The following is a 13,395-nucleotide window of genomic DNA, read 5'->3' as shown; positions in this document are numbered from 1 at the left end:
TTAAGGAGAAGGTCCTAAGTTGGACGAAGCAAAGGTGTGAGGTGAAGTGGAAAGGAGTTGGTATTCGTATATACCAACGTATATACGTTGACGGTAGAGCTGGCGAGAAGGCAGGCGGCCTATGGTCGGGTGAAGGCAGGCGGTCTGTGGTCGGTTGAAGGCAGCACTCTAAAGCAAAGGTGAGGTTCGGTGTGGTCTACCCAGTGAAGCTGAGGGTGACCTACAATTCGAGAGACTTCTACTTTGAGACGTTGGCAGCGTTTGTGAAGGCTGAAGTACTGGAGTTGAAATGAGAGAGGGGTCTGGGATTTGGCTTTGGTCTGAGGGGACGGGGGTTAAATGTTGTGTACAGCCTTTACTTCTCATTTCAGATTGTTTATTTGTTTTTTATTTGTGGGGGGAACAGTCGGGTTTTCAGGTTGGTTGATGGGAAAGGGTAATTTACCTTTGTTATGGACTACAGTCGGGTATAAATATGGTGGGCTTTGGGGCTGTGGCAGTTTTCTGGGGCACGTTTTTTTTGCACTGGTTAAATTTGTTTGTCTTTGTTTTCAGGGACCTGGTCATGGGGAAGGGGATTGGGAGGAGGGGGGCCTGGACAGGCACCACAAGCGAAGGTCGGCTAGTGAACGGGAGTGTGGTGGGGGGGAGGGGCTGCAGTCATTGGAACCTGATCAAACAGGTTTTGATGTGCCTGGGAGGTGTGAAAGGGCGGGGGGGTGGGATCGATACTGGGAGAGATGCTTTCAAGAGGACGAGGATGGGGGGGATTCTGTGAGTGGGGCTGGGGTTCGATGGCAACAAAGAGACGGGGCAGGTAAGGCCCGAAGAACAGAGCCCGGCGTTAAGATGGTGGCGGATGGAAGGGGCAGAGGAGGAGGGTGGTGAGAGACCCCCAGTCAGAATAGCAACATGGAACGTGAGGGGGTTGCGGGGGGGCCGATGAAGTGGTCGAGGGTCTTTACACATTTAAAGAGCTTAAAGGCAGACGTGGTGATGCTGCAGGAGACCCATCTGAGGGTGAAAGATCAGATGAGGCTTCGAAAAGGTTCGGTGAATCAGGTTTTCCATTTGGGGTTCGATAGTTAGGGCTCGGAGGTATTGGTGGGCAAGAGGGTGAGGTTTCAGATGGAGAAGGTGGTGGCGGACCAGGGGGACAGGTACGTGATAGTGACGGGGCATTAGATAGTAGGTTGGTGGTGCTGGCGAGCGTATATGGCCCCAATTGGGACGATGCAGGGTTTGTGAAGAGGGTGCTGGGTGCCATTCCAGATTTGGATACCCACAAGTTAATAGTGGGGCACGGGGGATTGGAATATGGTGCAAGAGCCGAACGTGGATACGTCTAAGCCGCGCTCGCTGGCCCAGTCGGGAGAGGGGGGGTGCGATGGCGCTGACTGGGCTCATGAGAGAGATGGGAGGAGTGGACCCGTGGAGGTTCTTGCACCCTAGGGAACGGGGGATATTCGTTTTTTTCCCCGGTTCATAAAGTGTACTCGAGAATAAACTTTTTCATGGTGGGGAAGGCGCTAGTGACTGGGGTCAGGAGGTCGGAGTAATCAGCGATATTGATTTCAGACCATGCTCCACATTGCATGGATGTGCTTTTGGAGAACGGAATGGCTCAGAGGCGAGGGTGGAGAATGGACGTGGGGTTGTTAGGGGACCAGAGTTTTTGCGATAAAGTCAGGAAGATGATCGAGGAATATATGGGGTTTAGTTGTACAGGGGAAGTTTCGCAGTCGGTGATTTGGGAATCTGAAGGCAGTAGTGAGGGGAGAGGTGATTTCGTTCAAGGCTAAGGTGCACAAGGAAGAGAGGGAGGAGTGCCAAAAATTGATAGAGGAGATTCTGGAGGTGGATGGGAGATATCCAGGGGACACGGACCCCACCCTCTTGGCCAAGAAGAAGAAGCTTCAGGCGAGGTTCGACCACATGGAAAGCGATGCACCAGTTGAGAAGGTTGAGGGGGTGATCTATGAGCACAATGAGAAGGCAGGGCATATGATGGCCACCAGCTCCGGAGGGAGGAGGCGGCGAGGGATATAGGTCAGGTGCGGGATAAGATGGGGAAGCTGGTGGTGGCCCCGAAACAGATCAATAAAATATTTGAAGAGTTCTGTAAGAAGTTATATAGGTCGGAGCCACCAGGGTGAGAGGTGAGGGTGTTCCTGGATGGGGTGGAGTTCCCGAGGTTGAGTGAAGAGGATAGAGCAGGGTTGGAGGAGCTGGTGGGGGAGCAGGAGGTAAAGGAGACTATTTGAAGGATGCAGGCAGGGAAGGCGAGGGGACCTGCCGGGTTCCCAGTTGAATTCCATAAGAAATTTAAGGATAAGCTGATGGTGGGAATGTTCAAAGATGCGCTAGGCAGGAGTGTCTTGCCACGGATGGTGGAGCTGGCTTCCATTTCCCTGCTGCTAAAGAAAGATAAAGATCCAGTGGAATGTGAGTCATATAAGCCCATACCCTTACTGAATGCAGATGCCAAGATATTGGCAAAGGTTTTGGCGACAAGGCTGGAGGGATGTCTCCTGAAGGTGGCTGGGGAGGATCAGATGGGAAGGCAGTTGTTCTCGAATGTGAGAAGGTTGTTAAATGTGATCCTGTCTCCAGCGGATGGAAAGGAGCTGGAGGTGGTGGTGGTACTCGACACAGAGAAGGCATTTGATCAGGTAGAGTGATTTTTTGATGGTGGTATTGGAAAGATTTGGAATTGGGCCAAGGTTCGCGGCATGGGTACAGCTGTTGTACAAGGAGCCATGTGGATGAATAATATGAATTGGGGGTACTTTGCTCTGCACCGGGGTATGAAGCAGTGTGCCTTATGTCTCCCGTTATTTGCACTGGCTATAGAGGCCTTGGCCATCGCGCTAAGGAGCTTGGGGTTGTGGAAGGGAATAGTGAGGGGGAGGGGGGATGGAGCAAAGGGTATTCTTGTATGTCGATTATCTGTTATTGTACATCTCGGAACCAAGCATGTCGTGGGGAATATAATGGAGCTGCTTCAAAGATTCGGGACATTCTCAGGTATAAATTGAACCTAGGCAAGAGCGAGTATTTCATGGTCTCCCAGCTGGAAGTAGGGAAAGGGATGGGGGTGCTGCCATTCCATTTGGCAGCAACCCACTTTAGGTACATGGGCGTGCCGGTGGCTCGGGACTGGTTTGGGCTCCAAAGATATAATTTTACTAGTCTGCTAGGGAAGGTGAAGGCCAATTTGTCAAGGTGGGACAAGCCCCCTCTGTCGTTGGCAGGCCAGGTGCAGGCAGTTAAAATGAATGTGCTACTGTGATTTTTGTTCCTATTCAAGTGCCTGTTGTTTATACGGCGCACCTCACACAAGAAATAGGCCTGTTGTTTGAGGGGGTGGAGGATGTCTATGAGTGATGTGGGAGGGGCCCTACAAACCATGGTCATAAGTGTTGGTCCTGCCTGAAGCTGGAAAGGTTTGGCAGGAGGTATTTAGCACAATCTCGGGGGTCTTGCATATTAAGACCCCCGAGAGCCACCCTAGAAGCCATCTTCGGGGTGTCGTCCGGCCCGAGTTGCAGGCGGGTGCAGGGTAGATGTCTTAGCCTTCTCCTTGCTGTAGGCGGGACTTATTGGATGTAAGTCAGCCTCTTCACCCTGTGCCTCGGCATGACAGGAGGACCTGCTGGAGTTTTTGACCCCAAAGAAGGTGAAGTTTGAGCTGAGGAGCGATCAGGAGGGGTTCTACATTTCTTGGGGTTTGTTTATTTTGCACTCACGTAGTTGGTTGCCATTGAATGTTGAGCTGGGGAGGGGTGGGTGTTTTGGGGGGCTGTTTTCTTTTTATATTGTTGGGGTTGTTTTGTTTCTGTTTCTCTTTTGTACGCAAAAATTATAAACGTATGGCGAATAAAAATATATTTTTTTAAAAGCGTATGGGATACTTGCCTTTATTAGCCAAGGTATAGAATAGTACGAAGTCTTACAACACCAGGTTAAAGTCCAACAGGTTTGTTTCGATGTCACTAGCTTTCGGAGCGCTGCTCCTTCCTCAGGTGAATGAAGAGGTATGTTCCAGAAACACATATATAGACAGATTCAAAGATGCCAAACAATGCTAGGAATGCGCCCATTAGCAGGTGATTAAATCTTTACAGATCCAGAGATGGGGTAACCCCAGGTTAAAGAGGTGTGAATTGTGTCAAGCCAGGACAGTTGGTAGGATTTTGCAGGCCAGATGGTGGGGGATGAATGTAATGCGACATGAATCCCAGGTCCCCGGTACGCCCAGCTTCTGTCGCGGCACTACGGACTTCCTGCAGAAACTCAGCACCCATGGACCAGTTGAACCAGGAACATTCCTCGTCACAATGGACGTCTCGGCACTCTACACCAGCATCCCCCATGACGACGGCATTGCTGCAACAGCCTCAGTACTCAACAGCGACAACTGCCGATCTCCAGACGCAATTCTGCAACTCATCCGCTTCATTCTGGATCACAACGTCTTCACCTTCGACAACAAGTTCTTCATCCAGATGCACGGAACAGCCATGGGGACCAAATTCGCACCCCAATACGACACCATCTTCATGCACAAGTTTGAACAGGACCTACTCACCGCACAGGACCTTCAACCGACGTTATACACCAGATACATCAATGCCATTTTTTTCCTTTGGACCCACGGCGAAGAATCACTGAAACGACTACACGATGACATTAATAAGTTCCATCCAACCATCAGACTCACCATGGACTACTCTCCAAAATCAGTTGCATTCTTGGACACACTCGTCTCCATCAAGGACGGTCACCTCAGCACTTCGCTTTACCGCAAACCCACGGATAACCTCACGATGCTCCACTTCTCCAGCTTCCACCCTAAACACATTAAAGAAGCCATCCCCTATGGACAAGCGCTCAGTATACACAGGATCTGCTCAGACGAGGAGGAGCGTAACAGACATCTACAGACGTTGAAAGATGCCCTCGTACGAACGGGATATGACACTCGACTCATCGATCGACAGTTCCAACGCGCCACAGCGAAAAACCGCACCAACCTCCTCCAAAGACAAACATGGGACACAACCGACAGAATACCCTTCGCCGTCCAGTACTTCCCCGGAGCGGAGAAACTACGTCATCTTCTTTACAGCCTTCAACACGTCATTGATGACGATGAACATCTTGCCAAGGTCATCCCCACACCCCCACTACTTGCCTTCAAACAACCGCGCAACCTCAAACAAACCATTGTTTGCAGCAAACTACCCAGTCTTCAGAACAGTGACCACGACACCACACAACCCTGCCATGGCAATCTCTGCAAGACGTGCCAGATCATCGACATGGATACCACCATTACACGTGAGAACACCACCCACCAGGTACGCGGTACATACTCATGCGACTCGGCCAACGTTGTCTACCTCATACGCTGCAGGAAAGGATGTCCCGAAGCGTGGTACATTGGCGAGACTATGCAGACGCTGCGACAACGAATGAATGGATATCGCGCAACAATCACCAGGCAGGAATGTTCCCTTCCAGTCGGGGAACACTTCAGCAGTCAAGGGCATTCAGCCTCTGATCTCCGGGTAAGCGTTCTCCAAGGCGGCCTTCAGGACGCGTGACAACGCAGAATCGCCGAGCAGAAACTTATAGCCACGTTCCGCACACATGAGTGCGGCCTCAACCGGGACCTGGGATTCATGTCGCATTTTATTCATCCCCCACCATCTGGCCTGCAAAATCCTACCAACTGTCCTGGCTTGACACAATTCACACCTCTTTAACCTGGGGTTACTCCATCTCTGGATCTGTAAAGATTTAATCACCTGCTAATGGTCGCATTCCAAGCATTGTTTGGCATCTTTGAATCTGTCTATATATGTGTTTCTGGAACATACCTCTTCATTCACCTGAGGAAGGAGCAGCGCTTCGAAAGCTAGTGACATCGAAACAAACCTGTTGGACTTTAACCTGGTGTTGTAAGACTTCGTACTGTGCTCACCCCAGTCCAACGCCGGCATCTCCACATCAAGGTATAGAATGTAAGAGAAGGGTGGTTATGATAGAGCTTCAGTTATGAAGAGAGGCTGGTTAGGTTAGGGTTGTTTTCCCTAGAGCAGGAAAGGCTAAGCGGGGGCCTGATTGAGATGTACAAAATTATGAGGGATATAGATAGGAATAAACCTTTCGCCTTAGTACAGGGGTCAATAATCAGGGTGCATAGATTTAAGGTAAGGGGCAGGGCATTTCAAGGGGATTTGAGGAAAAGCGTTTTCACCTAGAGGATGGTGGGAACTCACTGCCTGAAAGGTTGGTAGAGGCAGGAACCCTCACAACATTTAAGGAGAATTTAGATGAGCACTTGAAACGTCACAGCATAAAAAGCTATGGACCAAGTACTGGGAAATGGGATTAGAATAGATAGGTGCTTGATGGTCGACACAAACACTATAGGCTTTCCGTGTTGTAAAACTCTATGAGCGCGATTCTCCAGCCTCGTTACCCTTTCGCTCAAGCGAAAAGAGGCTGGTGAATAGGGGGAGAGGCCAGAAACGAGAACCGCACCAGGCCCCAAACAGTTTGTGATGCAACTGGCCAACTCCCGTAGGTGAAATCGGGATCTCACTGCAGTGTGGCGAGAAACCAATTATCACCACTTAAGCCCTATTTCCCTACAATTAACAAGAGCCACCCCATATCCAAAGGCCTCCCATCATTCAGCTGCCTCCCCGGCAAGTGGTCACGTTGGCACTGAATAGTACTCCTTTTACAAACGTGAACCTGGTGGAAGGATTTCTGTGGGGAGCCAAGGAGGTGAGTAGCCATCTTTGTTCACAGTGAAAGAGCCTGGGGGCACTGGGCTTGCCGCCCCAATGCTTGGCAGGGGATGGGGGACCTCAACTGGGGATGGGGAGCCCTCTGCAGGGGTGGGCCACTATGGGATAGTGGAGGGGAGGCGCTGGGGGGGCAACCGTGCGCAGCACCCCCATGCCCACCCCTGGATCATGTGTACCTGTTCTGGGGCGAACTCCTGTCCCTGACCGTCTGCCCCTTCGATCACCCACAACCCTCACAGACTGCCGAGGTCTCTGGTCATGCGGCTGAAGGCTATTGGGTAACACAGTGGTTATCACTGTTGTTCACAGCGCCAGGGTCCCAGGTTCGATTCCTGGCTTGGGTCACTGTCTGTGCGAAGTCCGCACGTTCCTTCGTGGTTTTTCTCCGGGTGCTCGGGTTTCCTCCTACAAGTCCCGAAAGATGTGCTGTTAGGTAATTTAGACATTCTGAATTCTCCCTCCGTGATCTCGAACAGGCGCCGGAATGTGGCGACTAGGGGTTTTCACAATAACTTCATTGCAGCGTTAATGTAAGTCTACCTGTAACAATAAAGATTATTATTATTTATTTATTATTCCTAATAGGCAATTGGCAATAGTGGTTAAGTGAGTGCTTCACACAATCCAAGTGGATTTCTGTAGTTGGCAGGCCATGTAGTTTGTGGGAATCATTGCCCAGCATCCCAATCACAGCTTGATGCACGGACACTGTGCTTGAACACTGCGAGAGGCAATACCACACACTCAGCAGCCAACATCCAAACACCCAGGGGAGGGGACACAGCTCTGAGGACATGTCCACACCTGGAGGGTGGGTAAGTGCCATCGGGGTGGGGGCAGGGGGGTGCCTGGATGGATGGGCTGAGGGTTTGGAGGTCGGCGCGCATTGCAGAAGAAAGTGGCAGGTGACAGAGGCATCTCTGTGCACAAAGGTGTTTATTGTGTTTTACAATTGCCCACCCTCCCAATGGTGCTGCCCCCAGCCCCCTCACTCCCTACCTCACCCCCACCCCTCACCGCCTTAGTGATCCTCTATGTGTTTTGTCCTCCTAGCTCTACGACTATGCCTGGATGTGACCCCAGGATGCATATCAGAGGTGGAGGCAGCCAGCTGCTTACCTTGTCCCGTGGCCTTCAATGCCTCTGGTGGGCGTCCACTGGGGACTCAGAGGCCAAAGGGCTCCGGCTCACTTGTTCGCGGCACATGCATTCTTGCCGCCCTGTCCCGTGTGCTGTTGTGAGACGCGGCCTCATCAGAGGGGTGGAACTCAGGGGAGCTGGTGGCCACTGTCGCAACCCCATAGGACAGGTCTGGGTTGGCACCCGGTGCCCCCTCCTCCCAGTCAGTGCCCATAGGGCGGACCCTGGGGTTTACATGGGATGGAGGAGCAGCTGGTTCAAGCCCCGGCTACCCCTACATCATCTGGCTCTGCCAGCCCTGGCGCTTTCCCATGGTCCGCACCAGTGTGTTGACACCCTCAACAATGCTCCTCAGTGACTGGAACATGCTTTGCAGCGTCTTGGCAATGCCCACTTGAAAATGAAATGAAATGAAATGAAAATCGCTTATTGTCACAAGTAGGCTTCAAATGAAGTTACTGTGAAAAGCCCCTAGTCGCCACATTCCAACGCCTGTTCGGGGAGACTGTTACGGGAATTGAACCGTGCTGCTGGCCTGCCTTGGTCTGCTTCCAAAGCCTGCGATTTAGCCCTGTGCTAAACAGTCCCTGTACACACTTGCGACTGGCACAAGTTCTGCAGCACTTTGGCCATTCCCATCTGAGAGCGGGACATGTCCTGCAGAACCTCATCAAGGTACTAGGTAGCATCCCCCAGCGAAGTAGACATTCTGACAAGACCCTCAGCCATGGCCGTCACCAGCTGTGGAACGCCTTGGACACCTTCACTAATGGTGCCGACGTCGTGCACCAGGCTCTCCACTGCGGTCACCACCGTAGCAGTGTTGGCCTCAATGCCACGTATTGCCGGCGACATCTCCTGCACCCGTAGCCTCTGGGACTCCTCCAATTGGCGATGGATTTGCTGGAGTGTCATTGACATCACCCTCTGAATGTCCTCACCGCACTCCAACATCTCCATCAGCTCCAGGATGACCTCTTCCACAGGTTCAGCATCAGGCTGGGACCCAGCTGGGTCCTGGGATCCAGCACACCCCCGACTGCTGTCTCGCTTGGGGGTTGCTGCCTCCACTGATGTGCATCAGCAGCTGTGTGGTGCTCACCAGATTGTGCTGCAGAAGCCTGACCGCTAACATTTCCCACCGAGGTATGTGTGTCTGCGCTGGAGGGTAGGGATGACAGCTGTGACACCTCGATCGTATCTTCCTTGGAGCTCTCTTCCGAAGTGTTCTCCTGGGAGGCTGGAGAGGGGGCCACCTGGGATGGGCCATCGCTGTTGGCTGGAGGACCGGCGGGAGAATGAACATGTGGTCAGTGGGAGGGATGGGTCAGTCAGTAAGGCAATGTCAACTCATGTTTGACAGGTCTTCCGTGTGGAGCCTGGTGGTTCCTCCCTCTGCGGCGTCGGCCAGCCTCCGCGTTGGTGACTGCCCTCTCCCTGGCCATACCAGTCACCTCTGGGGCACGCTCCTCAAAGGACACCTCCGCCAGTCTGGGCCCTCTCCTGCCGTTTGTGGGAGAGCTTTTCCCGAGGAGACACAGAAGTGCATCGTTAGCCACACACGGGTTCACAGTGGTGGGAGGGGGTGTGTGAAGGAAGAGTTGGGAAGGCGGTTGAAGGGGGAGGGTGGGTGGGGGAGGTCTGGCAGTCGCATGGAGAGTTGCAGGGGTGGATGCTCCCTTGGGGGCGGAATGGTCTTGGGATCGGGGGTGGGGTGGGGGGGGGGGGGCGGTTGGTATCTACTCACTCGTGCTGCCCGACGTAAGTCGTTGCCCTTTTAGCGGGGGGCTGGCAAGCATACATTAAGTGGACCAATTAATGTTGAATACTGTTGCCAGCCTCTGCGGCAGTTCCCACTCGCTCAGAAATCTTTCCGGAGAATCGCGCCCTATGACTCTCTAAGCAGAATAGCATTCCTCTAACTGCAATTGCATTGTTGAGCAAAAGATAGTTTATTCCAGCATTGTATTATTACTATACTTTTAGCATAACAAGTGATTACTGAACTATCTTTCCTATTAAAATAGTCATTCATTCTTAAGAAAAAGCACATGTTGCTTGACTTTACCTGGAAAGATTCAATGGTCATAGGCCCATCAGTACTTTCTTTTTCTCCTGGCATTAGCACGGATAGTTCAGAATCAGACATCCCAAGTATTTTAGTGGCCGAATTCTGCAATGTGAAGATAAAATGAGGGGGAATAACAATATTGCAATATATTCACACAGTCACATTAAAAAACTATGGCCTAAATTTTACCATCGGCATGTGAGTGTGATTGGCAGGTCCAGAAGCAGATGTGATATATATTCCCACCGGTGATCAAATGCTGATACTGATTTCACACTAACTGACAAATTAATGGCCAGCCAGCATGAACCACGCTTGACCAGTGGCTCAGCATTACTGGCAGGGACGGGAGCACGGCAGGTGATGGGGACGAAAGCATGCCAGATGATGGTCCAATGGGGCACCGGAGGAGGTGATTAAAAAGTGCTCAGGGTGCTCCCAGAAGGTTCAAAGTGATGTTGAGGAGTCTCAAGGAGCTGTCAGATATTGCCTGGAAGGTGTCGTGTTATTCACCCTGGGGTAACACGGACTGCAACACGATGCAGTGAAATGATCAAGCATACACCAAACGTAGGCGTTGGTTCAATAAGATTTATTGAACTTCAGTAACGATGCACACAGCTGCCTGTGGGTTGACTCTCTACTACTCTAAGTAAACAAACATTAACTATCTAGACCAGGCTAGATCGGATCCACGTGTAGAAGGTGTTGAATGATTTGTACACCCTGACTGTCACTACAGTTGTCACCAGTGGAATGAGGCAGAGTGCTGATGCCTCGTGTGTTTTATAGTTGGAAGCCCCCCTTTGGTGTTCTGTCTGGTGATTGGTCGTGTTCTGTTCTGTATGTTGATTGGCTCATCTGGGTGTCTGTCACTGCCTGCTTTAACCTCATGATGTGCATGGGTGCATATTATGACATCCCCCTTTTTAAAAAATGTGTTGGCTGCTTAGAGCATATAAGACATATTTACAAAAGTAATTATATACAGTAATTGGTGAGTGAATGGATATGTACATGTGAGGTGTCGAGCGTGCAGAAACATAACAGTATATATACAAAGGAACTATTTATAAGTCCAGTCGTTGGGGCTGTCGTTGGATTCTTGTGGACCGCCTGAGAGGTGGAGGCGGGGATGATGGTGTCTTGACAGGTTGGCATGCAGCCAGATTGGTGGCCTCGTGGAGCAAGGTGTCTGGATAAGGCAGAACGACATCTGGGGACGTGAGATCCAGTGGTGGGCAGGCAAGTTTGCGTAGTGCCCTTCTGTTGCACCTGACAATAGATCCATCAGCCATGCGAACCACAAACGAACTGGGAGCAGCCTGTCAAACAACAACAGCTGGAGCTGACTAGCCTCCACCAGGCAACTTGATGCGAACAGCGTCCTTCGGAGAGAGCACGGGCAGATCAGTAGCATGAGCATCATATGTTAGCTTTTGCCGCGTTCTGATCTGCTGCATCTTTTGCAGCACTGGAAGGTGATCCAGGTCAGGTACATGAATGGCCGGAACAGTCGTCGATTATGAATCGAACAAGTTACGATTCATAAGGAGCTGTGCCAGAGGCATTCCGTTGGACAGAGGGGTTGCCCTGTACGCCAGAAGAGCAAGATTAAAGTCCGAAGCTAAGTCCGCAGCCTTACAGAGCATCTGCTTCACGATGTGGACCCCTTTTTCGACCGTCCCATTAGATTGCGGGTAATGCGGGCTCGAGGTGATGTGCTGGAAGTGGTATTGCTTTGCGAAGTTGGACCATTCTTGACTATAGAAACAGGGACCGTTGTCGCTCATAACCGTGAGCGGGATTCCATGCCTGGCAAATGCCTCCTTGCAGGCCTTTATGACAGTCCTGGATGTTTGGTCAGACAGTTTCACTACCTTGGGGTAACTGGAGAAGTAATCAATTATCAGGACATAGTCACGCCCATTGGCGTGAAAAAGGTCAACGCCGACCTTAGACCACAGAGAGGTCACGATCTCGTGCTGCTGGAGCGTTTCTTTGGGCTGAGCAGGCTGGGAGCGCTGGCAGGTCGCGCAATTGAGGACCATGTTTGATATATCCTCATTGATGCCGGGCCAATAGACAGCCTGCCGGGCCCTGCACCTGCACTTCTCAATACCGAGGTGTCCCTCGTGTGTCTGCGTGAGCACCAAGCTCTGGAGGCTGCGCGGAATGACAATGCAATCCAATTTCCGGAGGATCCCCTCGACAACAGTTAGGTCATCCTTTACATTATAGTATTGGGGCATTGCCCTTTCTGCCAGCCATTTGTGAGGTGATGTATGACCCGCTGCAGAAGAGAGTCCTTGGTGGTCTCTTCTCGAATGATGACGAGTCGTTCGTCGGATGCCGGGAGGGTGCTGGCACACAGTTGCACCTGTGCCTCAATGTCGTGTATGAAGTCTACCTGCTCACATGGCGAGGTGATGGCACATGACAGGGCATCCGCGATGATTAGCTCCTTTCCAGGTGTATAAACCAGTTCAAAATCATACCTGCGGAGTCGAAGGAGAATGCGCTGGAGCCTGGGTGTCATGTCATTTAAGTCCTTGTGTATAATGTGCACTAGGGGTCTGTGGTCTGTCTCTACTGTAAAGGTCGGGAGACCATAGACATAATCATGGAATTTCACGATCCCAGTGAGAAGGCCCAGGCAATCTTTCTCTATTTGAGCATATCGTTGCTCAGTGGGGGTCATGGCCTTTGACGCGTAGGCCACTGGAGCCCAGGACGAGGTGTCGTCCTTCTGGAGGAGCACTGCCCCAATGCCGTCCTGGCTGGCGTCTGTGGAGATTTTAGTCTCCCTCGATGGGTCAAAAAAAGCTAGAACAAGAGCCGTGGTTAGCTTCGCTTTCAACTCAAGCCACTCTGCTTGATGTGCGGGTAGCCACTGGAAAGTGGTGGACTTCTTCACCAGGTGCTTGAGGGCCGTGGTGTGTGACGCGAGGTTGGGAATGAACTTCCACAAAATATTTACCATCCCCAGGAAGTGGAGGATAGCCTTCTTGTCCTCTGGGGTCTTCATTGTGTTGATGGCCTTGACTTTGTCTGAGTCTGGTTGCACGCTCTGCTGGGAGATCTGATCACCCAGAAACCTAATTCACGACATGCCTGATGTGTTAGGCAGATTGGTTCGATGTGGACTGCACTTGATGCAGGGAAGTTAGAAACAGACGTCTAACACAGGAGAAGATCCAACACTGTTTTATTCAACTAGATGAACTGCTGTACATACTCAGCTGTGGGTCGACACTATACTGATCTGACTAGTGACCTTGTAGTAGCCTGACCAGACTTACTAGCTACCACATGGTGTTTGTGCTTGCTAGCTCGTGGACTCTGACTGTCTCAGTAGCT

The 13,395-nt window shown here is 51.4% G+C and overlaps 1 protein-coding gene across 2 annotated transcripts in view; it reads right to left on the bottom strand.

The window, feature by feature from the left end:
• axdnd1 (axonemal dynein light chain domain containing 1) overlaps positions 1–13,395 on the bottom strand; it is a 486,782-nt gene that overhangs the window by 154,824 nt on the left and 318,563 nt on the right. For both annotated transcript variants that reach the window (XM_072511281.1, XM_072511280.1), the window contains exon 23: positions 10,033–10,137. In XM_072511281.1, coding sequence (XP_072367382.1) covers positions 10,033–10,137 — 105 coding nt within the window. The remainder of the gene's footprint in view (positions 1–10,032; positions 10,138–13,395) is intronic.

The sequence above is a fragment of the Scyliorhinus torazame genome, chromosome 7 (assembly GCF_047496885.1).
Source record: "Scyliorhinus torazame isolate Kashiwa2021f chromosome 7, sScyTor2.1, whole genome shotgun sequence".
Taxonomy (NCBI): domain Eukaryota; kingdom Metazoa; phylum Chordata; class Chondrichthyes; order Carcharhiniformes; family Scyliorhinidae; genus Scyliorhinus; species Scyliorhinus torazame.
Note: the sequence above shows the minus strand (reverse complement) of the source record. Positions and strands in the feature narration are given on the sequence as shown.